Here is a 27,714-nt window from a genome sequence, read left to right as displayed (position 1 = left end):
TTACTAAAGCAAGAAGAAGTAAATAGAAAAATAGAAGTAGAGAATTTAGGAAAAAGAGACACTAAGGTGAGGAGAAACTCTGACAGGCAGCCGCCCGAGACAGCGCCGGAAGTGAAAAGGAAATTTCCTACTATTATTTATTATTGTTATGATTTACTTGAAACTCTGGCACAACAATGTCCTTTGAGGTAAATAAAGTTGTTCTTATTCTTATTATACTTATTCGTAAATAACTTTCTAGTATCAATCACCGTATAAATATAACCATTTAATTCATGTTTTCATTTTGCAATTTTTTTATCTTTCCATGATGACAGGTGAGGCCCGGAGGACTACTAACTAAGTTAGTTAGTAGTTGGTCTCCAGAGAAGCCCGTCTCCCCGCTGTTGTCCCTGCTGGAAGGAGACGGGGCCAGAAGGCGCGCTCCGTCCGGCCCGTTGTTTTTCTCGCCGCTGCTCCGCACCAGCGAATCCCCGCCGAGTCCGGTGGAGGCGAAGCGCCATCTCGACCAATCGGAGCGCGATGCGCCTCGCACGCGATGAGAGGCGTCGGGCTGCGATTGGCCGAGGCGGTTTTTTTTTCAAAAGGGGCGTATTTTTCAAGCCATCTTGAATGAATATTTAGCCTCATCCAAGGTTCATTAATTTGATTTCTTCGGGGTTCCGCTGCCCTCGAGGCGGGAACGGGCACCGTTTGAAAGGTTTAAAGCCCAGCTATGTAACCGGGTTGGGTGCGACTGTCCGTCCGGAGCAGCAGCGGAGAAATGACGGTCTGAGGATGACGCTGTCGCTCCCGAAATGACCGGCTAGCTAAGCTAACGGCTAGCATGTCCGCCGCGGCTGTGGTCTTCCAGTAGCCGACACCTCGCTGGGCGCAGGCTTCTCTCCGGCGGGTCGGGGACGATATTCCGAGGTAAATGCTCCGCTACGTCCAGCGCGTTCGGGAGATAACCCCGCCGCGCATCGCGACGTGTGTGTTTGTGTTTGTGTGAGTGTGTGTGCGTCCCGTCCGACCGAGCGGCGTTATCGCATCAGCGAGAGACGGTGCCGCTCAGGCTCTGGAGTTTCGGGGGCTAAACAATGAGCCGAACCGTCGCCCGCCGCGGCGCCTCGGCCGGGACGCCGTGGGAAGAGTTGCACTTTAAAAGGGCGCAGAATGTGCGCCGGGCCGCCGGCGGCGCCTTATTGGGCCGCTAATCAACTGGCAACGCGAATGATGTGTGTGCTGTTTTGCGCTTAAAATGGCTGACGGACGTTAGGCACTCGGCTTGGTATTTAGCGCGCCGCAACCGAACTACACGCCGCATCTGGGGAAAATAGAGAGGGCGGACGTGCGCGATTGGACAGCGAGAAACGTGGCGGCTTGATAGACACCCGATTGGACCAATGGCGAGCCAGCTGGGGCGCATGGATGCAGGCGGCCCGCCCCTCAGCGCCCGGGCTCTGTTTGTGCAGTCAGGAGTACCTGAGGTGAGATGCTGCTTCATTACACCTGTTTTACCTCGAGATGAGTATGGTGGTGCAAGTGCAGGTAGATTTCTCTGCAGTGCTACCTATTGCAAGTGTCAACGGCTCAATGGGGGGATTTCTTTAATTATCTGATTTTTATCCCAGGTGCACGTCGCAGAAGCACTTGTGTAGTTTTCGACCTATTTAGGCGTTTAGAGTTCACGGTCCAAAACATACAAGTCCGTATTTGTGCGTGCTACAGTTTACAAGCACATATAGGGGGATTGATGAAAAGGAAACGGTAATTGTCACCTGTGGTTAGGCTGGAAGCGGAGAGTTGTCTGATTTTAGCCCATAACAATACAGCATCGTATTTGTATTTTGGAGCACTGTCTCGATTCGATAGGAAATTACACATCGGTGAGTAGTGCTCGCGTGACTGGTCTTCTTCATTCTCAAATGCCAAGGGTGGGCTCTCAGCTGTTCACAGCCGCGTCTGGAGACCCGCTCTGACGGCGTCCTGATCCCGATCCTCCGAGAACGTCACCTGAACGCTTCGTTTTTTTCTCCCTCTCTGCCAGGGGCCGGTGTGAACTCCCATGCCGAGGTGGAGGAGGTGGGAATGTGAGACGGCCGTCAGTGGATGCAACATGGGTCGGGGCCGAGGCAGAGGGAGAGGACGGGGCCGGGGCTCGTCGGGCCAGCCGCGCCCCCCCTCGCCCTACAGACTGCAGCTGTCCCCGTCCAGGGAGACGCTGACCTACGCCCAGGCGCAGAGAATTGTGGAGGTGGACCTGGACGGGAGGCTGCACCGGATCAACATCACGGACCCCCTCCCCGTGATAACGGAGGACGAGATGATGGCTCAGGACATAGCCGAGTGCAACAGCAACAAGGAGAACAGCGTGCAGACGCAGAGCAAAGTCAGGTCGTGGAGGAAGCCTCCCAATAACAAAGGCCGGAGGAGCAGCAAGAACGTGTCCAACCAGAACCCCAGGTCCGGCTCTCAGCAGCAGATGGGCTCCAGTAACTCCCTCCCGCACCAGAGTCCTCTTCCCGAGCCCACCTTCCGCGTGCTGGGCTCCGTCTCCCCCACGGAGGCGCCTCCCCTCCCCTCGGCCTACTACCGCTACATCGAGAAGTCGGGCGAGGAGCTGGACAGCGTGGCGGAGTACGACATGGACGAGGAGGACCTGGCCTGGCTGGAGATGGTCAACCAGAAGAGGGTGTCCGACGGCCACGCCTCGGTGCCGCCGGACACGTTCGAGCTGCTGATCGACCGCCTGGAGAGGGAGTCCATCCTGGAGTCGCGCAGCCAGGCTCTGTCCCAGAGCGCCGTCGACGAGGACGCGTTCTGCTGCGTCTGCCTGGACGACGAATGTCTGAACAGTAACGTCATCCTCTTCTGTGACATCTGCAATCTGGCCGTCCACCAGGAGTGCTACGGCGTGCCATACGTCCCAGAGGGCCAGTGGCTGTGCCGCTGCTGCCTGCAGTCCCCCTCCCGTCCCGTAGACTGTGTGCTTTGTCCCAACCGAGGAGGTGCCTTCAAACAGACAAGCGATGGACGCTGGGCCCATGTTGTCTGCGCCATATGGATCCCAGAGGTGTGTTTCGCCAACACGGTCTTCTTGGAGCCCGTCGAGGGGGTGAAAAACATCCCCCCCGCCCGCTGGAAGCTCACCTGCTACCTGTGCAAGCAGAAAGGCAGGGGCGCCTCCATCCAGTGCCATAAAGCCAACTGCTACCGGGCCTTCCACGTCACCTGCGCCCAGAAGGCCGGCCTCTACATGAAGATCGACCCGGTACGGGAGACGGGCGTCAACGGTACCACGTTCTCCGTGAAGAAGACGGCGTTCTGTGAGCACCACTCCCCGGCGGGGTCGCGGCGAGACGGCTCCGCCGACGAATCCGTCGAGGGGAGGCTGGTAGGGGGCCGGGGCAACCGGGGTCAGAGGTCCTACACTCAGAGTTCCCCCACGCCACCCAACAAGAAGGCCTCAAAGGGCCAGAAGAAGAAGTCCACCAAAGGGTCGGGTGGTTCCGCGCGCCGCTCCGCCGTGCCTGTGCTGCTGGTGCCTCAGATCCCCTCCCACAGGTGAGACACCCGCCGTCCTCCACGCCGAGACCCCCCTCCACCGGGTGGCGACCCCCCCCCCCCATAAGAGCCCCCTGCCTCCGCTTTGTCCGATAGGCTCAACAAGATCTGCACCGGGGTCGACGTCCAGAGGAAGAATCAGTTCATGCAGAGGCTCCACAACTACTGGCTCCTGAAGCGACAGTCCAGAAACGGGATGCCGCTGATTCGCCGCCTTCATTCCCATCTCCAGGCCCACAAGGCGGCCGAGCAGGTCAGGAAGCCCGACGCCGACGAGGCTCAGACACGTGGGAGTGAGGCTCTTTGGCGGGACGTGACCCCGGTCATCTGAGCCCACGGCGAGACCGTCGGTCCATCCATCTCATCTACTTTGTTTGAAGATTTAGAGACGGTATTGCCGTTACGTAATGGGTCTTTATGAGTCAATTAATCTGACCTCCGTGGGTGTTTGTTTCCTCCTCGGTCCTCAGAGGGAGCCCGACGAGAAGCTCTGCGCCGCGAGAGAGGAGCTGCGCTACTGGCAGAAGCTGAGGCAGGATCTAGAGCGAGCCCGGCTCCTGGTGGAGCTGATCCGGAAGAGAGAGAGGCTAAAGAGGGAGCAGGTGCTCGTCTCTCCACGCCGTGAATCGAACCTTGAGGAGTCCCGGCATCTTCATCTGGTGTAACCCTCGCGTCCTCCTCCTCCGCAGATGAAAGTTCAGCAGGCCGTTCTCGAACTGAAGCTGACCCCCGCGCTGGTTCTCCTGCGCTCCACCCTGCAGCAGCTACAGGAGAAGGACACCAGCAAAATCTTCTCTCAGCCCGTCAACCTGTCGGAGGTAGGTGGATGAGGTGAACTTCGCCCTTCTTCAAGCACGCCAGCTGCTGACATTGTTATTCGTGTAATCCCCTGAGGTCCCAGATTATCTGGAGTTTATAAGCCAGCCCATGGACTTCTCCACCATGCGCTCCAAGCTCGAGGGACACGCCTACCGCTCCATCGGCGACCTCGAGAAGGACTTCGACCTCATGATCTCCAACTGCCTCAAGTACAACTCCAAGGACACCATGTTCCACAGGGCGGCCCTGCAGCTGCGCGAGGTGGGGGGCGCCGTCCTCCGCCACGCCCAGAGGCAGTCCCAGACCGTCGGCCTGGACCCCGGCACCGGCATGCACCTGCAGGAGACCCCTGGCAAGCACGGCTTCTACCAATGCACGTGGGAGGATGGTGAGCGGGGGGTCCTGGAGACGGCCGGGCGCCTTCTCGACCCCGTCGGTGACGTGTCGTTCTCACGCCCCGCAGTGGACTCCCTTCTGGACCCAGAGAACCGACTACATCTGAGCACGGAAGAGCAGCTGAAGGCCCTGCTGGACAAGCTGGACATGGTGACCTCCATGCGCACCAGCGGGGGCCGGACCAAACGCATCCGGCTGCTGCGGCGAGAAATCAACCTGCTCAGACAGAAAATGAACCACCAGCAGCAGCAGCAGAAGAAGAACGGCCCGGCGGCCAGCGGGGCCGAGGAGAAGGACGGCGGCCAGGAGCCCGAGGCGGAGGAGGAGGAGCGGCGAGGAGCGGGGAAGGAGAAGAAGAGGAAGAAAAGCCTAGACAGAGCGCTGACAGCGGCAGCCCACCCCGCCACCGGTACGTGTCCAATTGTCCCGCTGGTTCCGTCGCAGCGGCGACGATGGCGCTGAAGGTGTGTCTCTGCTGCAGATGATTCTCCCCCCGTGCTGGAGCTGACTTGCCCCGTGTCGTCGCCGCTGCCCGGAGACGCCCCCCTGGAGCCCCCGGTTCTAGGCATCGTGGGCGGGGGGCGCAGGTCGCCTGGGCGCTCCTACAAGCGGCAGAGGTCCTCCCGCAGCGGGAGCAAGAGCCAAGGGGAGGAGGAGGCCGAGGTGGGCGAGACGCCCTCGTCCCGGCCCGAGGCCGTACACGAGGTCACGCCGTTGGGCTCGCCGCCGGTGCTGCCGCCCATGGGGGTGGGCCGCCGCACCTCCGTCCTCTTCAAGAAGGCCAAGAACGGCGCTCGGGCCACCAAGAAGAAACCCCCCCCGCAGAACGGGAAGGCCGCGGAGGAGCGAACCAACGGGCTGGACGCCGCCGGTCCCCCCTCGCCCGGCATCACCAACATCAGCGCCTTACCCCCAACGCCCAACGCCTCCCCGACGCCGCCCTCGCCCCGCTCGCACCACCTGAGGTCCCGGGGCCACAGCTCCGAGAGCGACGCCGACAAACCCCCCCCCTCCTCCGACCCGCCAGGTAAGAGGGGCGACCCGGGGCTCGGGGTCGGGGGGGGTTCCCCGCTCACGGCCTGTCTCTGTCCGCCGTTCTTCCAGAGATGACCAACGGGAAACACCGCTCCCCGGATCGCCGCGACGACCAAAAAGTAAAGTGAGTGCCGCGCAGCGCCCTCCTCTGTAAGCTCCTCTGGTTCCACAGTCACTCAGCGCCATTTCCCGCTCCGTCTGTCCACAGCTGCTCCGCCCCGCCTCCCAAACGCAGCCGGGGGAAACCCGCTCTGGCTAAGGTTTCCGGCAGGGAGAAACAAGACTCCAGTTCTGGTGTGTACCAGCAGATACAGAACCCCCGGCCTCGTGTTAGTACCTCCTCCCGGCAACTTAGATATCTAATGTAGAGGCGATCGGCAGCTGATCCGCCGGCATCTCGGGCTCCTCTTATTCTCTTAAAAGGCCCCCGAGTTTGTGTGGAAGTGTTTGTTCCTTAGCGTTGATCTCGGTCCAGTGGAGGTGCCTTCTCAACACGTACGATGACAGAAGGTGACAGTTACAAATGGACTCTGCTCTTCCCAGGAAAGTCTGTTCTTCTGTGTTCGGACAGTGAGACGGAGCTGGCTCCCCTGGACCTGGTCTGGGCCAAATGCAGAGGGTACCCGTCCTACCCGGCCATGGTGAGTCCTGGGGTGGGGGTGGGGTTCCTCCGGCTCCGCCCCGGTCTGGAGAAAGGCCCCTGACGTTCTCCGCCGTCGCAGATTGTCGACCCGGAGATGCCCCAGGAGGGGCTCCTCCACAACGGCATCCCCATCCCCGTGCCCCCCGTGGAGGTGCTGAAGCTGGGCGAGTGGAGACGAGAGGAGGCCGGCGAGAAGCTCTTCTTGGTGCTCTTCTTCGACACCAAGCGGACCTGGTAAGACCAGGGGGCTCACAAGCGCGGCTCGAGGCTGATGGCTCGAGGCTGATGGCTCTCACGGACTATCTCCGCAGGCAATGGCTCCCTCGGAACAAGCTCCTGCCCATGGGGACGGACGACACCGTGGACAAGCTGCGCCTGATGGAGGGGAAGAAACCCAGCGTGCGGAAGTCGGTGCACACGGCCTACGACCGCGCCATGGTCCACCTCAACCACATCAGAGGGAACCTCAACTTCACGCCCTCCAACTTCATCTGAGCCGCGGCCCGCGCACGTGGACGGCTCCCACGGCGGGGCTTCTAAAGGGATCTGGGCGGGAGGAAGCGGGGGAAAGACGCTCGCTCCCTCACCGAGGAGGGTTTTTAACATTTTACACGAACCGGTGGCTGCGTGTGCTTGGACTGTTCTCTTAGGCCAAAGTCTGTGTCTGTGAGCGCGCGTGTGTGTGTGTGGGTGGGTGTGTGTGTGTGCGCGTGTGTGAGTGTGTAAATATTTAATTGTCAGAGGAATGGTCTTTCTTTGAATCTTGTTTAGATGGTAATTGCCATGGAAACGTATGTCCTGGATGAAGTATGAACGTCTTGCCTGCTGTCTCCTTCATATCTGGACTCCAGTCGGCCAAAAGTACCTTTACTACCCTGGATATTTATTTCCAAACCAGACTCTCCGGCAGGGACCCCTCCCCACCCCCCCCCCCGAGGGGCCCGGCCCGGCTGTGACGTGCTGAAGGCGGGACTTGTCGAGTCTCGATGTTATCTTTTCCATATTGTGAAAGTACTCGGCGATACGACGGTGTTGCGAGTACACGGTGCAGCTACTAGATTAGTGAGATGTGAAGCCACTAGGAGGTGAAGGTTGTTGGTGTCCTCTGGTGATGAAGACTACTGCGATCTTTGAAAAGCACAAATGTGTTGTGAAGGAAGGTGATAGGTCTTCTCGTGTGTGTGCGTGCGTGCGTGCGTGCGTGTCAGACGTACAGTGTACTGTATATGACCTCCCATGTCGTCAAGGTGTGTGTGTGTACAGCTTTGTAAATATGTATATGTCTGTTTATATTGGCTAACATTAAGTAATTTAAGGAATGCAAAAATCAAATTTAGATTTTAATTTATAATCTGTGGCCGGTGAGAGTTATTTTAAAGGTAAATCATAAAGAAGGTTTATGTAAAATGCTTCGTAGATCTTTGTAACAGTGACGATCTTCACCCACACCTCCGGATGTCGGGCGGCGCCGGAGCTGCCCGTCGGCGGGACGCCGCCGCCAATCCCTGTGACCACAGGGGGCGCCGCAGAACCTCGCTGCGGCCGTCTGAATTGTCCTGCAGGTCCTGTAATCAGCCTGAGAACATATTTTCTCACAGGAATAAATGACCTTTCAAACACTTGAGGCCTCTGTCATGGTTGCTCGTTGGACAGGTGTCCTTCTGGAGGAGAACCGAAGCTTCTCACGTGCACCGCAGATACCTTTGCTCATTCATTCAGCAACCACTCCATCCTGCTCCCTGGGCCGGGGCTTCATACGGACAGCTCAGCTAATTGTAGACAGTCAACCATTCAACCCAATTTTCTCCAATGAACCTGCCGACTGTTTTTGGACTGTGGAAGGAACATGGAGAACCTGAAGAGAACCCAGTCGGGCACCAGACTAGAACCTGGAATCTTCTCGCAGTTGGGTCCGGACCACAGAGCCTATGTGCTTCCTTGGTTTGCAAGTAAATTCCATGAAATCATTAAGCCCCCCCCCAGAGGCTGGTCTTCATCTAGACCTCTGCAGGTGTAGATGGAGAAACCGTACAAAAAAGGTGGAGTCTGGAAAGAAAACTATCAGGTATTTATTAAAGGATGGTTCCCTGTCCCTCAGCCTGGGAGTTCAGTTCATACAGCAGACTTCCTCTTCAGACCTACACGGACAGGAGACCGGAGGCTACCGTTTCTAGAGCATTTTTACAAATCATAGAAAAGAGCAGGAGTCCCCGGGGCCCTGCTGAGGAGGCCTGAGTGTCCAGGCTGGAATACTGAGAGCTTCCACGCTGGAGGTGCAGGAATAAATAAATAAGGGAGTGAGTCTTTTGGTGTGGCTTGAAACCACAGCGAGTTCAGTTTCTGTCACGTGTGCATCCAGGTGAGATGATGTCACTGCGGTCAATGCAGGTCTTCTGAGAAGGAAACCTCCAGCGCGTCTGGAGAACACTTCCGGCCTCTCCGGTTCCCCTTGCTCTTCCAGTTCCAGAGGAATTCAATACACAAACACTGATTCTGCCGTGTCCTGTTTGGCGCGGCGGCGGCGGCGCTCCCCTGACGTCTGGAGAAACCATCTGGTGTTCTCCTGGCATGAACCTGAGCAGATACGTCCTCTGCGTCGCCATTACTCGAGGCGTCCGCCACCCGTGAGGGAAACGTCTCCTCTTCCAGTAACAAAATATAAAAACATTTAAATATTTTTTTACCACAGTTCAATACTAAAAACCTCTGGCCCCACAGAAGGGTGTGACCACCTGATCTCCTACCACATCTTCTGAACTAGTGTCAAACAAAGCTTCCGGTCCTGTGGACCTGGGAGTCCAGGACGATCTGGGTACCAGTGTACAAACTACGGCAGACGGAGGGGAGGGGGTCGTCAGGGGTTGAGGGTCCCGGCTCAGAGCAGAGACAGGAAGCCGTTATCCGTGGAGTCCGGCTGGTCCGACTTCCCCCCTCGGGAGCTGCGGCTGGGGTGGGGGGCGGTGGAGTACTTGGGAGGGTACCTGATGAACAGACGCTCCTCCTCTTTCTTGATCCACCGCAGGAGCTTGGTGATCACAGTGATGGCGCACGCCTTGGTCACCAGAGGGCTGAAGCAGGTGTACAGCTCAAACTTACTGGTCACCTGCAGGCGGGACCAGAAGTACTTTGTTACTCAGATACAGGTTTTTATACTCCGCAGTACACCCACACACACACACACATGGACGTGAAGAATCCAGGTTCCTCCAATATGTAAAGTTCCCGCTTGTAAAGGAACATAAACAATGAGGGGTTTGTAATGTGTGAGAAAATCCCACAACGCTATCAGTGATGCATTATTCTACAAACACACACACACACACACACACACACACACACATACATACACACATACCCAGGCGAGTAGTGTTTCCCTCTCTGCGACGTGGTAGATGAGCTTGAGGGGCCGTGAAGTGCTGTGGATGCGACTGTGCATGTAGCGATAGAGATCCAGCAGCCGCATCTTCTCCTCCTCACTGCTGTACGGGGCCTCCATCTCTGGGCTGTGTGCACACATGCACACACGCGCACGCACACAAACACACACACACATGCGCACACACACACACACATACACACACACACACCGGTTACATGGGAAGATATCCAAGGACAAGCAGTGGCATGAAGGCGGGGAAACAATCAGATTTTCCCCGTGTTGTTTTCAATCTCCGCCGAACAAAGACATGTTTCAGAAGCAATCCCAGCCCAGCCAGTCTTCCGGGACCCAGCTTCCGACTGAAATTCAAATTGAATCAGCGTTTCTGTAGGCTGGGGCGGTACCTGACGGATCCCGAGGAGCGTCAGTGGAGAACCCTTTCTCTAGTAAAACCCCCCTCCCCTCCCCCAGGTCTATGAATGAATCTCCTGGCTGAGATAAGACCTGCCAAAGAATGACAGCAGACAAGGAGTCCTACAGACCTGGTGAACTGGGTGAGCTGGCGGTGGTTGTCTGGGACGTCGAAGGGTTTGTACATGAAGTGTCTGAGGTCCGAGACGCCAACCTGGCTTACGCTGTACGACTGGGCTTTGGCGATGAGGCCGAGGGAGTTCTGCGCCGTCATGGCCTCCTCGATCTTCCTCTTGCACTCGGCCACGGCGTAGAAAGCCTCCTTGTCGGTGGAGAGCAGCAGCAGACACACGGTACACTCCGGGGGGTCCAGGTAGGAGATGTAGGCGTAGAAGTAACAGTCGGGGTTGAAGAGGGGCAAACAGATGGGAGTCCAAATCTCCCCCGCCTGGAAGGCGGAGGAGGCCCCGATGAGGTTTAGCAGGAGGTGAACATCAGCGGGCTCCAGCCTGGTGTCCTCGATGACGGTCTTCTCCTGGACGATGGTAAGCAGCTGGTTCTTCGCAATGAGGATGGAGAACACGAGGTTTGGGGTGATCGCTTTCTGCAGGATCTGGCTGAGGGAGTCCCTTAGAGAGGACGCCAGGGGCAGGCAGTGCACGGCGGACAGCAGGAAGCTGGGGTCTGAGTCCACCAGGTTCAGGAGGCCGTCCAAGATCTTCTCGGATCCCGCCAAAAGCCTCCTCAGGTCGTAGTTCTTCTTGTGCTCGAAGATCCGCGATATGCTGGCCTGCGTGAGCATGCTTATGATCTGGTAGTAGACGTAGAGGAGCTCCGTCCGAAGCTGCTGCTCCGACTGGCGGCTGCTGGAGACACACACCAGGACCAGAGGCCCCTTCTGGAGGAACACCACCGTGTGCTCCTCTGACGTGGGGGAGGGGAGGCAAACAAACAGCAGCCACATTAGACAATCTGCAGGACCGTTCCACATCACACTAAAAATCTGATAAGAGCACTAGCAATGAATCCAGTGAATGTGTGTGTGTGTGTGTGTTACTTTCTAAAGATGCACACAGTAAGGCCTGATTCTGAGGCCTGTACTTCTTCTCACCTGAGTAGACGGAGCGGATGATGTTGTCTCCACTCTGGACGAAGGAGACCAGGGCCATCATGACCCCCATGGTGGAAGAGAGGGCCTCCTCGCTGCCATATCGGGAGTAGATGGGTTTACCTGCCTCGCTCAGGACAAACACGTGCTTCCTGTGGTGCCGCCAACTCTCAGCCGTCACGTCCTCATCGCGATGGGACACGAACGGCGGGGACTCCTGGCTGCCGGCCTCCAGCAGAGGTGACGAGCGTCCTTTCACGCCCAGACCCTGCTCCTCCAGCTTAGCCTTGGCCAGAACGGCTGCCACAAACTCCCCAGAGTCGCTCTGGTCATTTTCTGCGGCGTCCTCACTTCCCTGCTCCTCCGGCTGGCCAGGGACGCCGCTGTCTGCAATCCCCTCGGTCTCCTCGGGTGCTATCCGGCTGGAGACGGGCTTGTCATTCACAGGAGGCTCCTCATCTGCGGGGAGGGTTTCCGGGGGGCTGTCATTGACGCTTGTCTCCACCAGGTCGGGGAACATGTGATTCCCAAGCAGAGAGAGGGACGTGGCCAAGGTGTCCACTGCCAGGAGACGAAACAGATCCAGGTCACCACACGGGAACAATAGAGATACCGGAAAGGGGAAATCTGTGGTTGTTTACCGGGAGGATTGCTGTCAGAAGGCGGATCGGAAATCCTCACTCCCTGCGTCTCTCCTTTTGGGTGATCCTCTCCCTCCATGATACCATTCCAGTCACTGGAGATCCAAAAAGGAGACACGGATGAGTCCTACTGGGCACACACTCCGATCCCGGGCCGAGCAGCGGCTTCAGCTCCCAGGGAAGCGGCAGGCTGACTCTCATGAATAGCGTCGATTATCGCAGAGTCCGGTCACATGACGCCGGGAAAACACGACGACTCTCGGATACTGAACCCTCAGGAATCCGAGCGAAACACACACACACACACACACACACACACACACACACACACACAGCGCGGAGGATGACCCGGGTACAGGCGATAAGCTCCCCCGCGGGACCTTCATCCATTCATTCTCAGACGAAGATAAACATTTGCGCTAAGACTCGGCAGCGGAGGAGCTAGCATAATATGCTAGCAGGCGACCCAGACGCCGAGTCCCCGGCCGCCGAACCCGTCGGCAGAACCCTTTCTGAACTGAAACAAAAGAGGATGAAAAGATAATCTCACTCACGGCCAACGTGGCGTGGAGACGTCGAATTCCTGCCGCGCAACATGAACTCTCACCGGCGGGTCGGAGGAAAACAAGCGGCGTCGCTTCCGCAGCGCACATCCGGGATCTGTGACGGGCAGGCACGCTGACCAATCAGACCGCTCAACTCAGCATCTTTTGGTCCCGCCCCTTGTATGACGTCACGTGAAGCCCCAGCACCAGCAGAAGCAGGCGAGGCTGAAAACACGCAAACATCTGTGACCCGCAACAATGACAGGACGAAGATTTCACGGTCACCCACTCTGATACTGCCAGATCATCTGTTTGAGTGTTAGGATTTTTCATTCGGATCCGGGGTTTGTTGTCAGGTGAATAGAAAGGAAATGCGTTTCCCTGTTAATTGTTTCTTTGAAGCCAGATAGTTTGAAAATATGTTCGTAACACAGAACAGCACAAAACAGTAAGCATAATATAGGGCAGCGAATGGAAGATTTAGTGGACATGAAATTTCCCATGATGCATCAGTTGTAGGAACATAAATAGACCTGTGTTTACTTAATGAAAACTGGTAGGGCACAACACGTAACTCGACCCTTCCTCTGAGCGAAGAGGAGTAACGGCAGGTGGGAAAACCGACTATACAAGGCAGCTAAAGTTCCCACCCCTTACCAAAACAAAAATTGTTTTTCAAACAGCACCGACTCATTGCCTGCTTCCTATCACCCTTCCCCTTGTCGTTGACGTTGTCTTCGTCCTGTCGGAGAGAGGATGATACAGTTTTGAATCTATTTATTCATCAGTCAAACATAATTTTACATATTCGATAGCTCCATAAAGACAACACAATCCATTCCATAATGGACACCGAATCTCCCAGAACCGTCCCTCTGGCGTTACACCTCCGGGCCGCTAGATGGCAGCAGGCGCGGATGTGAAACAAATAAATAGTGGAGAAGAAGAACTCCAACGCTTGTTGTTATGCTAGCAGTTAGCTATGCTAGCAGTTAGCTTTGCTAGCAGGTAGCTATGCTAGTAATTATGCTAGGAGCCTCCGGTAGAGCCATGTTTGTGGAAGGACCCCTCGGATTCTGAGCACCCAAGGCTCCCTGTAGAACCCATAAGAACATGGAGGAACCCTGGGACTTCGAGTTCCTGTCCCGCATCGCCGACGGCTGTCTGTCGTTTTTGTCGGAGTTTGTGGAAGACTGGCTCACCAACGACATGAGAGTCTCCATCTTCAAGATCCTCCTCAGCTGGCTGGTCTTCAGCCTCGTCGCCATTCACTTCGCCTGGAAGGTCTACGGGAACACGGTGAACGATATGTACTATCGGCAGGGTGAGTACACCGACACCGGTACCGGAACCGACCCGGGCGCGGAGCGACTAGCCTCAGAAGCTAACCCCTTCGTGTTTGTCTAGGCTCCGGGCAGAACGGGGGGACACCTGATGCAGCTCCTCGCCTCAGCGGATGGTAGGTGACCTTCTGTCCTGCGTTCACCTGTCGACGTTTCCTGGCTTTTCCACGTCCTGCTGACTCAAGACACAGCTAGGGAGTGTGTGTGTGTGTGTGTGTGTGTGTGAGAGAGAGAGAGATATATCACACATATTCAAACAGATCATCAATCTTCAGATCAAGTTATGTCATTTTCCACAAGGTGTTTGGAGGTTCTTCTTCATCTTCTTATCCTTTGAGCTGCTCCTTTCATCTGCCTCCATCTCGTCCTCACCTTCCTGGTTTAATCCTAGACCTCATGCCCTGCAGCTCCAACCTCCGTGACCTTCCACCCAGATCTTCACCATCCCCCCCTCTGTCCATGTCCAAACCATCACAGTGTGACTTCTAACATGCGCTGTCTTTTGCTGGGTTCATTCCTGATCTCCATATCTTCATCTCTGCCCTCGTGTTTTCCATGTCTTTACTTTCATTCAGGCCAACGCTCTTTTAACGTCTTAGGTTAGTTTATGTATATATAGCTAAATATCTATATATGTTGTAATATATTTCAACATGAATGTAGCCCTGTGTCGAACCTTGAACTCATCCCCTTCCCTGTTTGTTTAGTTGGATTAGATTAAACTGAGCTTGGTGCAGATAAACACTTGGACCTAGGACTGTTATTGATGGGGGGTGGGCTTCCAGGCCGCTGTGTGAATGTCTTCATCTGTGGCGTTTGCAGGGACAGTGCAGCGAGGGACTCCCCGAAGGCTCACCGAGACTAACCCCTCCACCGCCGTGCTTAAGATTTCCTCCACACTTTCCTGGAGGAACCAACCGTGCGGAAAAGTCGTACTTCCATCTGCATGCTTTGACCTCGGGGAGGGGTCCTCACCGCCACCTGGACAGGAGCCCGATGAAGATGGGACACATGCATATCGATGGTCGTGGCTGGAGTTTTTCCACTAAGCTGCCGTTTGACGGGACGCCACGTGCGAACATGTGACCTCCGGGCTTCGCTTCCTGGAGATGCTGACTGGTCCTGACGAACACGTCCTGACATGAAGTTACAAAGTGTTTTTATTCAAATAAACCTGGACGAAATGTGTAATGTTTGATCTGCAGTCAAGTGTTATAATACCTGCAAAATCCTGGCACAGGTTGGCCAGGAGGCTCCTGAAACTCCTAAGATGCTTCTAGTCACAAAATAGTTGAAAAGTTCTCCTGGGCAGATACAGGGTCCAGATTTCCGTGTCTCCTCCTGCATCCGAAGCAGCGTGATGTTTTCACAGCCACACCTAAAGTGTCTGTCGGGGCTTGAGATGCATTCCAACAGTCATGAAGTGGTGAAACGTGTTTTTGTTGGATGGAGGTTTTTTTATTTCTTAGGAAACATGGTCATTTGCACAATCAGAGGAGCTCCAGAAGCTAAGGCTGCCACAAAGCTAGTACAGATAAAAAAGTAGCCTGGAGATGGTACAGAAGGATGACCTCCTCTCAAGGGCTGAATCCCAAAGGCGCATCATCATCCCAGGCAGCTGGAGTTCTTGGGTTAGGGGACAGTGCAATAAGCCAAAGGGACGGCTTACATGTGAGCTGTGGAGATGTTAAGTCAGTGCTGGCAAGAAAGGATGAGTGATATTTGGTAATGTGGATGAAGATCCAGCAGAGAACATCTGCAGAGAACATCACCCTGTGGTTTCCAAAGAAGCTGAAGGATACCAAACACCTGAAGGTTCATTAAACCAATTCTGCTTGTGGTGGAGACCTCATCCTACAGCAGCTCCTCCCTTCCTGCCGTAAACCTGTGGAGTTGTAGGGTATTCTGTTGGGTCCGTGAAGCTTCACGAGCAGAACGTGAGGACTCGCTGAAGTTGCCGTTGGATTAAAAACGGCAGAATGTGCTGGAGACGTTCCCAGATGGAGGTGAAACCCCGTCCCGACGCAGAAGCTCTGGGCTGTCACACGTTCACAGGGGCAGGTGGTGTCAGGAGGACGTGCACGTCCATCACGTTGGTGCAGGTCAGGCCAGGTAAGAGCAGGCGCCGACCACCGGAGAGGCCCGTGAAGAAGGTGAATGAATCGTTGTCGGCGAGGGCAGAGCGGATGTCCAGCCCCTGGGCCCGAGCCTCCTCGGACAGCCCCGCGTCAGTGACGGCGCCGGCCGCTTTGGTGGGTCCGTCCTGGCCATCGGTTCCTCCGCTCAGAAAGACGGGACCCTGGGGCGGGAGCTCCAGGCCTCTGAGCTCCAGGCCCACTCGCATGGCCAGCTCCTGGTTTCTACCCCCCCGACCTTTGCCCGTCAGCTCCACGGTGGGCTCGCCTCCCGCCAGTAGGCAGGTGGCGCCCCACTCCTGTGCGCGGCCCTCACTGAGGACCTGCATGGTGCGGTGCAGGTCCCAGGTCTCCACCCCGACCACGGGACCCAGCTCCAGCAGCTCGGCGGCCACCTCCGGGGGGGGCTCCCCCGGAGCGCAGGCGAAGCGGGCCAGGAGGCCGTAGAGACGGGCCACCGACCTGACATCCCCGCACACCCCCGGTGACATCACGACAGGACGGAAGCCCAGCTCTCGCGCACGGCGCCCCGCCGACTGCAACGCTGCGCCGTTGGAGCCGATCACGACGTTGTGCACTCGTCCCGGAGGAGCCGTCTTGTCCTTGTCCTCCGCTTGCCAGAGAACGTCCCTCACCGAGGCCGGGACGGAGGCCAACAGCTCGTACCGCTCCAGTACTGCCCGCGCCTCCTCGGGCCGCCGCTCGCCACCGGCGGTGGGGCCGCTCGCTATCAGGTCCACTGGATCCCCGATCACATCAGACAATATCAGCGCCACCACCTGAGGAGACCCGGCGGAGGGTGAGAGATAGTGTGGACCAGTGGCAACCCATCCACGGCGAGCAGAAGAAGGCTCACCTGGGCCGGGTGGGCGCAGCGGGCCAGACCTCCACCCTTCAGCACAGACAGGGCCCGACGGACAGTGTTCAGCTCCTGGATGGTGGCGCCGGCGGCGGCCAGCCTGCGCGTGACCTCCAGCTTCTCCCGCAGGGACACCGGTGGGACGGGAGCAGGGAGCAGAGCGGAGCCTCCACCTGGATGGGGTCATCACGGGGTCAGGCAACCGCACCCACACTCAGCGGACTATCGGGCGCAGGATTTTTCCGTCACCTGAAATCAGCACCAGCAATAGTTCCTGCTCCGACAGGTCGCTCGCCAGCCGGCCGATCTCCTCCGCTGCCCTCAGGGCATCTTCGTCCGGCAGGTTGTGTTTGCCGCCCTCCACCACCCTGATGGAGCTGTTCTCTTTCAGCAGCAGGTGGCTGCCATGACAGACAGGAGCGCTTAGCCCGGTTCGCCGTCCACCGACCCCCTTCTGAGAAGATACCCAGCGCAGTGCTTACGTCTTCCCGTTTTGGAGCAACATCTCCCGGATCCCGCTGGGCACGCTCACGACCCCCTTCACCAGGTGGTCCCCTAGGATCCTCTCCACCTCCGAGGCCATCCCCAGGACGGCCTTTCCAAAGCCCACCAGGTGCAGGTTGTGTGCGAGCGCGAAGCGGTGCCCGCCGATGACGACGGCGTCCTTCTCACGCTCCACGCTCCGCCGCACCACCGTGTCTGGCCGCACCGCCTCCACGGCTGCCGCAAACACCTCGCGTGCGCGGGAGTCCAGCGACATGGTGCGGGGCGTGGCCTGCGTCCTCGCCAGGGAGAGCAAAGGGTGCTGCCGGAAGAGAGAAAGGACGCGAGCCATGGAGTCTTCACGGTGGGAGCAGGAGCCTCCTGAGGTGGAGAGGGTGAACAGGAGACAGCAACGACAGTTTAAACAAAGTATGTCTGAAGGGGGCAGCAAACCACTTCTGCCGGATGTCACAGGTGTTTCTCTTGCTGCGAGAAAGCCTGGCCCACAGAGAACCTGAAGAACCACGTCCGACGGGGGGAAACCTCTGTGATCCAGGGAGGAGCATTAAACACCAGCACATGGACAGAGAACAGGGAACAAACGCTGGTCCTTCACCCTGAGTGTTGCCATGGAGAATGAGTGTAGTAACACTGCCGTGGGTTTAAAGTCCCACCCGGGGGAGCTGACCTGGGTCCACGTCAGGGACTCCTCCACCCACCCTGCTCTTACACAGACTGAAACATCTCAAGCCTGACCTATGCTTCCACCGACAGTGACACCCACGGGCCCTCAGGTCGCCTCTGGTCTGCCCACCCGTCTGCTTGTCGGACACAGATGCCTGTAGAAGCCTGTCACCAGCGTCGCTGCTCAGCACTCAAATGCACAACTGTGGGTGGAACAGGAGAGCCGGGGGGGCCGTGTACCCTGTAGGTAATGATTGACCCGGACGTGTCACGGGACACGCAGATCAACAGTGGGCTGCAGCCTCCTGCGGCCACCGCGCTCAACAAAAGTGTGAACATGCTGGTGCATCAATGCCAGTCTACACTGACCCCACGTGCACGGCCCAGTGCCGGTCCACACTGAGCTGGACACACTGAGTGAGAGGACACTCAGGAACTCAAAAGTCCAACCGTGGTTCACGTTGGCCCAGAACCTCCTCAGAATCAGGACGGCCTCGGCCCCATCAAGCACTGCTCCATGTGTATTTTTTTTGGGGGGGGGGGGGGTCAGCCAGAACTTCCCTCCACAGGTTCTACAGAGGTCCCAATCAGATACCTTCTCAGGATCAACAGAGCAGCTTGGACCCAGATGAAACTCTTGAGCTGCAGGGTTTGGACCTTCTGACAGCCCGTACCTGAAGACAAAGTCTCTGCAAGGAGAGCCTGTAGGTTCTGGATCTGGTCCAGGTTCGGGGTTGTTCCCGTCGAAAAGCCTGAGAAAGTCAACGTCGAACCCGAATTCGAGAAAAAGTTTCCACACGCGAAACAAACCTGAGATCTTCCTTCTGTTGAAATCAGATCTCCATCCTCTTCCGGGAGGTTCTTGTCTTCGCTCGGAAGTCCGGACGGGAAGGGAGCGGCTCTGTCCCGGAAAAAATGGCGGGAAAAGAAAGCACAGAAGTGCAGGACGGGTCTAACTCCAGTGGGGACCGGGATCGGAACCGGCTGAAGCGCTGCCGGTTCTGTTTGTGTGTCCGGCCAGGGGTTAGGGTCGGCGGTGCTGGGGACCCGCAGGGGGCCGCCACTCCGCTAAACACGTGACCACCGCCCCCTGGTGGGGATTTGCGGCATCGCGATAACTCCGTAGTCACGTGGTTTCTGACGCCCGCGCGCGTCAGTTGTGATGAATATGCGCGTAACCGACGTGGCGAGGGCGGTGCGCGTTTCCCTCCCTGCTGCCGTAGAGCCGCCGCCGCTCCGCGGGCCCTGCTGAAGTTCCAACACCGCCGATAGCTTTTAAGTTAAGAAGCGAGAACGGAGCCGCGGGCCGGCGGGCGTCGATGAGGAGGCCGTAAGGAGCGAAAACCGCGGGCCGGAGAGCGCGAAGAGGGAGGCCCGTCCGCCGGCAGCCATCATGAAGCTGACAGACAATGTGCTGCGGAGCTTCAGGGTCGCCAAGGTTTTCCGCGAAAACTCGGACAAAATCAACTGCTTCGACTTCAGCTCGAACGGAGAGACGATCATCTCAAGCAGCGACGACGACTCCCTGGTGCTATACGACTGCCAGGAGGGGAAGTAAGGCCGCCCGCCCCCGCCACCGGGCTTGTTTTGGACCGCCGCTAGCTAACCTGCTGTCTGCTAGACCGCTAGCTAAACGCCGCCTGTTAGCCAACCGCCTTCTGCTAGCCGCTAGCCAACCGCTCTCTGCTAGCCGCTAGCCAACCGCTTTCTGCTAACCGCTATTTGTCGGTTCGGCTAGCTAGGCCTTTGCCGCCAGCCGCCGGATTGTCTTAGCTACTAGCTGCTCTTCTACCGCTACCATTGCAAAAAAGCAACATCTATATAAACATATATTCTGTGGCGAAATGGCCGCTGATATGGTGTTGTTTTAGACCAGAAATGAATAAGCTCGTTGAAAAGGAAGATGCTCCTCTGGCTGGAGGTCAGAACACGAGTGGGTTTCCTTCAGATCTCACCTGCTTAACTCCACTTTCACATCATCTGTGGTTCTGCTTTATCAGCTAACATGGACTCTCACTGGGTAACAGAACCAACATGGAGTTTGCTGCTCACCTAAAATGAAGTCCTGCATTTCATGGAGCTTGTGATCGTGTTTGCCTCGGGTTCAAACATCCTGAACTTGTTAGTGCAAAATCTTGTCTTCAGATCATCTGAGCTTTCTCTCTCTCTGTCTGGCAGACCCAAGAGGACCCTCTACAGTAAGAAGTATGGGGTGGACTTGATCCGGTACACACACGCTGCAAACACGGTGGTCTACAGCTCCAACAAGATAGATGGTATGTTCTGGACCGCAGGTGCTGTTCACCAGATTGTGCGCAATTCATGACGACTTTAAATGAAGACCGCAACACAATGGGATGTTTTTCACTGAATGGAGAGAAAACTGAAGGGCACAGTAATGCACATGAGAGCTGTCACAGTACAACGGTACTGAAAATATTGTGACACACAGCGTTATGATAATGTGAACACTGCAGTTGTACATCAGTGATATCACAGCATTTTTTCCTGGTGTGTCAGTTTTGTTGAGTGTCTTGTGTACGCAGATTGATCCTTATGTGATGCCGTCCCCCTGCAGACCTGCGCCGGCTGTGAGCCGAACGCCACTCACTCTGGTCTGAGGTAGTTGTTTGTACAGTTTTAGGGTCTGTGATTCTGCCCCATACAGGAGCTAACTGTACAAGTGACTGCCTTGCCCAGGGTTGAGTCCACTCAGCTGACCCGCAGCTGCCGCTCACGATCGTCCATTTGTTTTTGTTTTTTTTATCATGTCCACTGGTGTTCACCCCACTGTTAAATGTGGCTTTGTCGCTCCTTAAGATACCATCCGATACCTGTCCCTTCACGACAACAAGTACATTCGCTATTTCCCCGGTCACAACAAGAGGTGAGGAGTAGATCAACCCTCTCGCCATCGCTCCCTGTAGTCCACTTGCCTGCTGAGCTCAACTTTGACATCTTGCCTTCATTCTGTGTCCAGAGTGACGTCCTTGTCCATGTCCCCTGTGGATGACACCTTCATCTCCGGCTCTTTAGATAAAACCATCCGACTGTGGGATCTGCGCTCGCCCAACTGCCAGGTCTGACCCTTGCTCCTTGTTATTCTCTCATTCCCGGGGTGTTACTGTCCTGGGGGGTCTTGTGTTTCAGGATGTGACCGTGTTGCCTGTCCATTCTAGGGTCTAATGCACCTGCAGGGGAAGCCAGTGTGCTCCTTTGACCCTGAGGGTCTCATTTTTGCTGCGGGAATAAATTCAGAGATGGTTAAACTGTACGATTTGCGCTCCTTCGATAAGGTGAGAAGGACCGGGAGACCGAAGGAACCCTTCCAGCATCGAGACGGAGCACGACTCATTAATCCCAGTTCCTCTGGTCCACAGGGTCCCTTTGCCACCTTCAAGCTCCAGTATGACCGGACTTGTGAGTGGACGGGACTCAAGTTCAGCAACGACGGGAAGCTCATTTTGCTCTCTACCAATGGAGGAGCTCTCCGCATCCTGGACGCGTTCAAGGGTGCCGTCCTCCATTCTTTCGGGGTAAGTGGAGACTGGAACTCAGGGCTTTGAGGGGATGCCCCCTGCTCTGAAAGAGAACACACACACACACACACACACAACTGTTGAGTGTCCATGTGGGTAGGTTTTCCCTTTGGTGTGTGACTTATTGAAGGCCACAAACCACATCATGGGGGGCAGAAGGTTCTGTCCAAATACTGTCGTAAAGCCAGATCTGCTTCTCCCTGCTGCCTGTCAGATGGAACACACACACACACACACACACACACACACATCAGAGTTTGATGTTAACCCCGGGGGTCCTGAGTGTGTGTGTGTGTTAACAGCGCCGCTGGTTTACCTGCAGGGCTACAACAACAACAAAGGTGTAACTCTGGAAGCTTCATTTACACCCGACTCCCAGTTTGTTATGATCGGTAGGTGGCTCTCTGCACAAACACACAGACAGAAAAATTATCATACGTTCCGCTCTCATGGTTGGTCTGCTTTCATGTTTAAGGTTCTGAGGACGGGAAAATCCACGTATGGAACGCTGAGAGCGGCATGAAAGTGGCCCTGTTGGACGGGAAGCACACCGGGCCCATCACCTGCCTGCAGTTCAACCCCAAGTTCATGACCTTTGCCAGTGCCTGCTCCAACATGGTGGGTCCAGGGTGTCAGGTGTTTCTTTATGAAGCTTTGAGAATCAGACTTCCCCGGCCTCAAGTTATGTCCAAAGATGACAAGGTCTTTTGCTCGTTGCAGCAGCGGACAGGGATGCCTGAGGCTGCAGACCCTAGGCTGGGAAGAGAAAGGCTGACGTTCTATCAGACACTGACACTAACTTTGTCATCTTACCTTCCAGGCCTTCTGGCTACCGACCATCGACGACTAAAGCCCGGTTCCAGCCTGACCAATAGGGGTCAGCATAGCCAGCACTGTGGGCTGGGGGTGAAGTCCAGACTACCCTTGTAAATAATTCACTTTGCAGAACTAGATGGTTTGTCTATTCTTTTTTATATTGTTGTTCTACATTAAAATATAATTTGTAAGCTCGGGGTGTTGGTCTTCTTTTGTGGCATCCTGTTGGTCGGAGATAAAACCCAGCAGGTCCTCAAGGCTACTTCTTGTCAAACAGCGAGGAATCCACCGTTCTCCGACACACCTTCAGATCCTCCCCCAAAGATGTTGGTCAGTGGGTTTTCGGGTCTCCCTGCCCCCTCCCGTGGGCAGCGGGGGGGCCTCCCGGGCCGAACCCATGACCGCTCAGCCAGCGGAGCTATATTTGTCCGAGGGCCGATCAGGTTCCCTGCAGGAGCACATGACACCGTCCCAGTTCTCCGCTGATGTCCACACCGCCGCAGTCTCTTAGTTCAGACGCTCTCCGCTCCGATCCGACTGCCACGTTCAGACAGAGCCTGGGGATTGAACCCGCAACTGCTGCAGGTGGACGCGCCGTCTCCTGTCCGGACTCGTGGGCCCACCACTGCCGCCGGGACGCGCCTGAGCCGCCATGTTTCTAGCTCTGGTGGTGACACCGGAACTGCAGGAGCTCCTCGCCCGGGCCAGGGGCGGAGCTCTGCGCCTCCTCAAGGTGTGCATCCAAGACGGTGAGTCACCGGGGGGCAGGAGGGGAAGTGGGAGGGAGTTTGACTGATCTGATCCAAACCCCACCTGTAAGCAGAGGGTTCACCTGAGCTTCACCTGTCCAGATCTGCGGGAGCTCAGACTCAGTCACTGATAGTAGAAGACACAAGATGCATCACCCTGGACCTTCTCTTCCAACGCTCGAGGCCATGTTTGGGCTGAGAACATGGCATGCGACTGCAGAGCAGGGATAGACCCCCTTTTGTCTGCCAGCGGACAGAAAATGTTTTCATTCAGAGGGTTGGAAGAGTCTGAAATGATTCGGGAAACTCAAATCTCAGAACAGAGCTCGGCGTTGTTCGGTGACCTTGCGGGTTTTTCAAAGACTGCATGGAGTTTATTTCCAGAGAAAGGAAAACAGACACCTCCTTCAGCACCCCTCCGCCGCCACCGCACACCATCTCATCAACTTCTAGGAAAGGGTCGGAGGCAGCTGTGAGGGAGCGGCCCGGTCAGCTGAGCGCCCGCTGGGAGCCGGTCAGCGCGGCAGGTGATGGAGATGAAGATGGACCCGCCGCCGGGCGACCTCCTCGCTGCTCCCGCGTGTTCCGGAACGACGACGGCGGTTGGTTGTCCGGTCAGAGGCAGGGCGTAGGAGTCGGGGTGTCACCGGTGGGCCGCGGCCCTCGGGAGAAGGGTCACCGGGTCTGTCTCCCCTCACTGAGGCACTTTGTTATCGCCGGGACGTCACTTGGCGATTGGAGGCGCCATGTGACTGCGGCGGCACTGCTGCCCAGTGACACACATATTGGTTCCAGAGTCAAAAGAGAAACAGGATCATTGTGGCGCGCTGCTCCAGCGCCTGCCTGTGGTCTCCTGCTGTCCTCTCGTCTGGAGCAGCTGAGGTCCCATGACTTTGGAGAGGCAGCACCTATGTGTCTGGCAGGCAGGCCGGCTCCTCGCAGGGATCGGGGGAGAACGCCTCACGGAAACTATGTATGTGTGCAAGGCTGGAATGTGTTGCGGCTCAGAATAGCAACTGCCCCCAGAGACAGCCCCCCCACCCCCCATCTACCCCCATCTACCCCACCCCCACCCCAGTGGCTCAACATTTACATGCATGTTTCATGGAGTTCATTAAACCCTGTCATGACAGAGCAGAGGTAGTGCTCTCCGCCCCGAGAGGGGGGCTAGGGGGTCTTCTGGTTTCAGCAGACAGGAAGTTGAGGTCCAACCCCGCCAAGCAGGAGCACTGACCGACATTTTGTCATCAGCTTGTTGGTTAAGCCCATTTCCTGGGGCATTATTGCCCCGGTCCTCCAGCACAGCTGCGAGCGGTGCATCGGATGCCCGTCGGTCTGCTCCTGTTCTGTCGTTTCCCAAGGTGTAACGGGTTCTGATGAACCTCATCCCCATGGTGACTGTCCTCGTGGACGTCCGACGTTCATGTCCCCTCTGGAGGACTCGCATCACAGACGTGGAAGTCACCTTCCAGCGTCTGAAAGCCGCAGCCGTGAAGATAACGGCAAACAGATAGACAGGTCCCGGTCTCCAGAGGAGGGCTGCTCCGGAGACGAGAAGGTCCTGCAGAGGAGCAGCGTCACCAAGTCCTCCTCTGATAGTGAGAGGTCCCGTAACATTAAGTAAATATATTATATAACAAAAATGTTACTCAACTCGAGCTTTTATTACTTTCCACGGCTTCTTCAGCACAACTGAGGCTCCTCTACCAAAACAGTCTAGCTCTGGTCTACCCCGCAGATCCTGGACCTTCCCAAGCTCCTCAGATACAAGCACCACACTCCACGACCCTCGGGGGCAGCTGCCAGGGGCTTTGTGTGTGTGCGTGTGTGTGTGTGTGTGTGTGTGTGTGTGTGGGGCCAGGTATGTGATGGTCTTGGTGTGCCTTCCAGAGCAGCTGGTCCTGGGGGCCTGCAGGGAGCCCGCCCTCAGCTGGGACCGCGACTACGACCACTTCCTGCTTCCCCTGCTGGCCGAGCGCGAGCCCTGCTACGTCCTGTACCGCCTGGACTCCCAGAATGCACTGGGCTACGAGTGGGTCTTCATATCCTGGTCTCCTGACCCGTCTCCAGTATGTGGGAAAACACACACACACACACACACACAGATCTGTTTTCCATCCAACCACAGTCACCGAGCCCAGTATCGCTCTCACTGTGACGTCAGTCGTTGTCAGCTGTCAATCATGTCGCAACGCGGCTTGCGTGTAACATACACCGCACGCATGCACACACACACACACACCGCTACCACGGTTAAGGTGTCAACCTGGATGACCCTGATGACATCATTGGGTTTCTCCCCACACACACATACAACACTGAGTGCTCGCTCGGCATACCAGATGTTCTCCTGGTGAGGTTCCTCAGATGTGATCCAGCAGTTGATTCTCCCCAGGTGAAGCAGAAGATGCTTTACGCCGCCACCCGGGCCACGGTGAAGAAGGAGTTCGGCGGCGGCCACGTCAAGTACGAGATGTTCGGCACGGCTCAGGTCAGGAGGAGGAGGAGCCGCCGTTTCTGCCCGAGGTCCCCCTTCCTGATCCACATGCTCTATCACTGCTCCTCAGGAGGACGTGTGTCTCGCAGGCTTCCAGCACCACGTGTCCTCCTGCTCCGGCCCCGCTCCCCTCACCCCGGCCGAGCAGGAGCTGCGGAGGATCAAGATCACGGAGGTGAGGGATCGGCGCGGCCCGCTCGTCTCCTGAAAATGTCCTCCGACACTCACGCCTCTTTCTCCCGGTGTCTTCTCCTCCAGGGCAGGGTCAAACAGGTGGGTGGACGAGCTTCTCCGGGCGGAGGACGGCACCTCTGGGTGGACTGAGGTTTGCGCTGGGTTCTCCTGCAGGTGACCACAGACATGAGCGTGGACAGTAAACACCAGACGCTGCAGGGCCTCGCCTTCCCCTTGCAGGAGGAGGCCAGGAGGTCTCTCCAGCAGCTTGCCCTCCGTCGCATCAACTACGTCCAGCTGGTGAGGACCACCGGCAAACATCTGCCATCACCACCTGGCCCCGTGTGTGTGTGTGTGTGTGTGTGTGTGTGTGTGTGTGTGTGTGTGTGGACGCTCATCCGGGCAGCTGTGTTGCAGAGGCTGGATGTGGAGAAGGAGACCATCGAGCTGGTCCACTCCAACCCCACAGAGACCCGGGACCTTCCGCGACGGGTCCCCAAGGACACGCCCAGGTATCACCTCTTCCTCTACAAGCACTCCCACGAAGGAGAACATCTGGAGAACATCGGTAGGAACGCGTCCGAGGCTCACGTCCTTCTCGCACTCACGAGACATGTAGATGATCCTCTACATGACACTCCTTCTGAACATCTCAAACCTCCCGACTGACCCTCTGGGTCTCCGCTCAGGAAGGAACTTCACTGACATGTCTCCTCCTCCTCCTCCAGTCTTCATCTACTCCATGCCCGGTTATAGCTGCAGCATCAAGGAGAGGATGCTCTACTCCACCTGCAAGAGCCGCCTCCTGGAGGAGGTGGAAAGAGACTTCCACCTAGAGATCGCCAAGAAGGTCAGGTACACAGTACTGGAGCGCGTGGCCTCAGTAGGTGTTCTGGTCCTTTGCCTGGACCAGAGGTTCTCCAGGCCTGCATGCTGGTCTCCTGGTTGGAGAGTCTCTGAGATGTCCTCATTTGGTAGATGGAACTCAGGCGTGTAAATGGTCCTGTAGGTGGTGGACCTGCCTGGTGGACTTCCTATTGACATGAGGTTTCCCGTTGCTGCAGTTGGAGATCGACGACGGGGACGAGCTGACGGAGGAGTTCCTGTATGAGGAGGTCCATCCCCGGCAGCAGGCCCTCAGGCAGGCCTTCGCCAAGCCCCGCGGTCCGGCGGGGAAGCGAGGGCAAAAACGCCTCATCAGGAGCACAGACACCAGGACGGACAGCTAGAGGCGGACCTCCACCTCCACACCATCCCTGGACGTCCCGGCAATCCCCGCTCCTCGGCAGCTCCAAGGAAAGACCACGTTGTCGGCCATCTTTGGCCGCAGACCCGAGGCGAAGGAGTTGGGTCTCCTCCTCCTCATTCTGTGATGAAGCAGCCGGAAGATCCCGCAGAGCTTAGCGCTGAAGGTCCGTCTCCAGCCAGGCTCTCCATCAGAGGAAACTCCAAATAAAGTCTATTTGTACTTTGGTTCCACCGACTCCAATGTTTGTCTTTGTGAGTCTGCTGGGCCTCCGTGTCACCTGTGCATGTGGAGCGTCTCCTCAAGGGGAGGATGCCGTCTTTCAATCCAATGACTCTGTTAGGTTCCGATGCATCCCCGAAGAACCCGCGGCAGACGCCGAACATCTCCTCGTGTGAGACGGTTGGGTCGGACATCCGGACGGAACCCAGAAGATCCCCCACAAGACTCCGCAGCCTTCTTTCCTGTCTTCAGCGGCAGGAAAGCAGGGGCGTCTCTGCACAGCGGGGGGTCTGAGGAGCTCCGAGTGGAACGAGAAGATGGACGGATGGATAATTCACTGGGGTTTTTCAGGGAACCGGCTGAGGTTGGATGGTTCCAACCCCTTATGTCAGGTAGCTGAGAACATTCGGTCCCATCTGCAGGGTCAGACCTCTGAAACCCGGC

General features: G+C 56.8%; 6 protein-coding genes across 11 annotated transcripts; 4 read left to right on the top strand and 2 right to left on the bottom strand.

Annotated features, from left to right (window-relative positions):
• The first annotated feature begins 572 nt into the window (after positions 1-572).
• Positions 573-8,058, top strand: brpf3a (bromodomain and PHD finger containing, 3a). 3 transcript variants are annotated; one of them, XR_015106383.1, is made up of 13 exons: positions 573-912; positions 2,030-3,546; positions 3,643-3,799; positions 4,017-4,148; positions 4,236-4,364; positions 4,441-4,753; positions 4,829-5,170; positions 5,243-5,788; positions 5,866-5,920; positions 6,005-6,090; positions 6,368-6,437; positions 6,519-6,673; positions 6,751-8,058. XR_015106383.1 is itself a non-coding variant. In XM_086149578.1 (13 exons), the coding sequence occupies exons 2-13, from the start codon at positions 2,048-2,050 to the stop codon at positions 6,932-6,934; spliced, it is 3,696 nt and encodes a 1,231-aa protein (XP_086005704.1). In that variant the 5' UTR covers positions 573-912; positions 2,030-2,047; the 3' UTR covers positions 6,935-8,058. The 3 variants fall into 3 exon arrangements, 2 of the variants coding, with proteins under 2 accessions (XP_086005704.1, XP_086005705.1); XM_086149578.1 differs by having other exon boundaries at positions 6,340-6,437; XM_086149579.1 differs by having other exon boundaries at positions 573-1,469; positions 6,340-6,437.
• Positions 8,059-8,492: 434 nt separating this feature from the next.
• Positions 8,493-12,657, bottom strand: mon1bb (MON1 secretory trafficking family member Bb). Its single transcript, XM_086149567.1, has 6 exons — positions 12,533-12,657; positions 11,979-12,073; positions 11,341-11,898; positions 10,361-11,153; positions 9,795-9,942; positions 8,493-9,542 (listed from the first exon to the last, which is right to left on the bottom strand). The coding sequence occupies exons 2-6, from the start codon at positions 12,055-12,057 to the stop codon at positions 9,315-9,317; spliced, it is 1,806 nt and encodes a 601-aa protein (XP_086005693.1). The 5' UTR covers positions 12,058-12,073; positions 12,533-12,657; the 3' UTR covers positions 8,493-9,314.
• Positions 12,658-13,499: 842 nt separating this feature from the next.
• On the top strand, positions 13,500-15,054 carry tcta (T cell leukemia translocation altered). 2 transcript variants are annotated; one of them, XM_086149576.1, is made up of 3 exons: positions 13,500-13,847; positions 13,931-13,982; positions 14,167-14,610. In XM_086149576.1, exons 1-3 carry the CDS (start codon positions 13,637-13,639, stop codon positions 14,201-14,203), a joined length of 300 nt encoding a protein of 99 aa, XP_086005702.1. In that variant the 5' UTR covers positions 13,500-13,636; the 3' UTR covers positions 14,204-14,610. The 2 variants fall into 2 exon arrangements, with proteins under 2 accessions (XP_086005702.1, XP_086005701.1); XM_086149575.1 differs by lacking the exon at positions 14,167-14,610 and adding an exon at positions 14,689-15,054 and having other exon boundaries at positions 13,503-13,847.
• A 248-nt stretch (positions 15,055-15,302) lies between these two features.
• On the bottom strand, positions 15,303-20,190 carry glyctk (glycerate kinase). 3 transcript variants are annotated; one of them, XM_086149563.1, is made up of 5 exons: positions 20,080-20,190; positions 17,343-17,724; positions 17,110-17,261; positions 16,858-17,033; positions 15,303-16,780 (listed from the first exon to the last, which is right to left on the bottom strand). In XM_086149563.1, the coding sequence occupies exons 1-5, from the start codon at positions 20,096-20,098 to the stop codon at positions 15,908-15,910; spliced, it is 1,602 nt and encodes a 533-aa protein (XP_086005689.1). In that variant the 5' UTR covers positions 20,099-20,190; the 3' UTR covers positions 15,303-15,907. The 3 variants fall into 3 exon arrangements, with proteins under 3 accessions (XP_086005689.1, XP_086005691.1, XP_086005692.1); XM_086149565.1 differs by lacking the exon at positions 20,080-20,190 and adding an exon at positions 18,843-18,966 and having other exon boundaries at positions 17,343-17,729; XM_086149566.1 differs by lacking the exon at positions 20,080-20,190 and adding an exon at positions 18,100-18,220.
• Positions 19,189-22,575, top strand: wdr82 (WD repeat domain 82). Its single transcript, XM_086149573.1, has 9 exons — positions 19,189-19,581; positions 20,206-20,303; positions 20,848-20,914; positions 21,008-21,107; positions 21,207-21,323; positions 21,408-21,563; positions 21,889-21,958; positions 22,042-22,184; positions 22,387-22,575. The coding sequence occupies exons 1-9, from the start codon at positions 19,421-19,423 to the stop codon at positions 22,414-22,416; spliced, it is 942 nt and encodes a 313-aa protein (XP_086005699.1). The 5' UTR covers positions 19,189-19,420; the 3' UTR covers positions 22,417-22,575.
• A 306-nt stretch (positions 22,576-22,881) lies between these two features.
• twf2 (twinfilin actin binding protein 2) lies at positions 22,882-27,275 on the top strand. Its single transcript, XM_086149569.1, has 9 exons — positions 22,882-23,131; positions 25,022-25,200; positions 25,527-25,622; positions 25,699-25,803; positions 25,887-25,901; positions 25,977-26,102; positions 26,220-26,370; positions 26,531-26,652; positions 26,867-27,275. The coding sequence occupies exons 1-9, from the start codon at positions 23,035-23,037 to the stop codon at positions 27,029-27,031; spliced, it is 1,056 nt and encodes a 351-aa protein (XP_086005695.1). The 5' UTR covers positions 22,882-23,034; the 3' UTR covers positions 27,032-27,275.
• The last annotated feature ends 439 nt before the right edge of the window (positions 27,276-27,714 follow it).

Source organism: Fistularia commersonii, chromosome 7 (genome assembly GCF_037954325.1).
Source record: "Fistularia commersonii isolate RoL2024-O1a breed Wild chromosome 7, RoL_Fcom_v1.0, whole genome shotgun sequence".
Taxonomy (NCBI): domain Eukaryota; kingdom Metazoa; phylum Chordata; class Actinopteri; order Syngnathiformes; family Fistulariidae; genus Fistularia; species Fistularia commersonii.
The sequence above is the reverse complement of the archived record's forward strand: the minus strand, read 5'-3'. Positions and strand labels throughout refer to the sequence as shown.

Coding starts and splice junctions, on each gene's coding strand:
- mon1bb (XM_086149567.1), bottom strand. CDS start 12,057: ATGGAGGGAGAGGATCACCCAAAAGGAGAGACGCAGGGAGTGAGGATT. Junction 11,154..11,340: donor CATCCGCTCCGTCTACTCAG/GTGAGAAGAAGT, acceptor CCCCCACGTCAG/AGGAGCACACGGTGGTGTTC. Junction 9,943..10,360: donor CAGCTCACCCAGTTCACCAG/GTCTGTAGGACT, acceptor GTGTGCACACAG/CCCAGAGATGGAGGCCCCGT.
- wdr82 (XM_086149573.1), top strand. CDS start 19,421: ATGAAGCTGACAGACAATGTGCTGCGGAGCTTCAGGGTCGCCAAGGTT. Junction 21,324..21,407: donor ATTTGCGCTCCTTCGATAAG/GTGAGAAGGACC, acceptor TCTGGTCCACAG/GGTCCCTTTGCCACCTTCAA. Junction 21,564..21,888: donor CCGTCCTCCATTCTTTCGGG/GTAAGTGGAGAC, acceptor GTTTACCTGCAG/GGCTACAACAACAACAAAGG.
- twf2 (XM_086149569.1), top strand. CDS start 23,035: ATGTTTCTAGCTCTGGTGGTGACACCGGAACTGCAGGAGCTCCTCGCC. Junction 25,201..25,526: donor GGTCTCCTGACCCGTCTCCA/GTATGTGGGAAA, acceptor GATTCTCCCCAG/GTGAAGCAGAAGATGCTTTA. Junction 26,653..26,866: donor ACCTAGAGATCGCCAAGAAG/GTCAGGTACACA, acceptor CCGTTGCTGCAG/TTGGAGATCGACGACGGGGA.
- glyctk (XM_086149563.1), bottom strand. Junction 17,262..17,342: donor TTGCTCCAAAACGGGAAGAC/GTAAGCACTGCG, acceptor CTGTCATGGCAG/CCACCTGCTGCTGAAAGAGA. Junction 17,034..17,109: donor ATTGCTGGTGCTGATTTCAG/GTGACGGAAAAA, acceptor GACCCCATCCAG/GTGGAGGCTCCGCTCTGCTC.
- brpf3a (XM_086149578.1), top strand. CDS start 2,048: ATGCCGAGGTGGAGGAGGTGGGAATGTGAGACGGCCGTCAGTGGATGC. Junction 6,091..6,339: donor GAAACAAGACTCCAGTTCTG/GTGTGTACCAGC, acceptor TGCTCTTCCCAG/GAAAGTCTGTTCTTCTGTGT. Junction 6,438..6,518: donor ACCCGTCCTACCCGGCCATG/GTGAGTCCTGGG, acceptor CCGCCGTCGCAG/ATTGTCGACCCGGAGATGCC.
- tcta (XM_086149575.1), top strand. CDS start 13,637: ATGGAGGAACCCTGGGACTTCGAGTTCCTGTCCCGCATCGCCGACGGC. Junction 13,848..13,930: donor CGATATGTACTATCGGCAGG/GTGAGTACACCG, acceptor GTGTTTGTCTAG/GCTCCGGGCAGAACGGGGGG. Junction 13,983..14,688: donor GCTCCTCGCCTCAGCGGATG/GTAGGTGACCTT, acceptor TGGCGTTTGCAG/GGACAGTGCAGCGAGGGACT.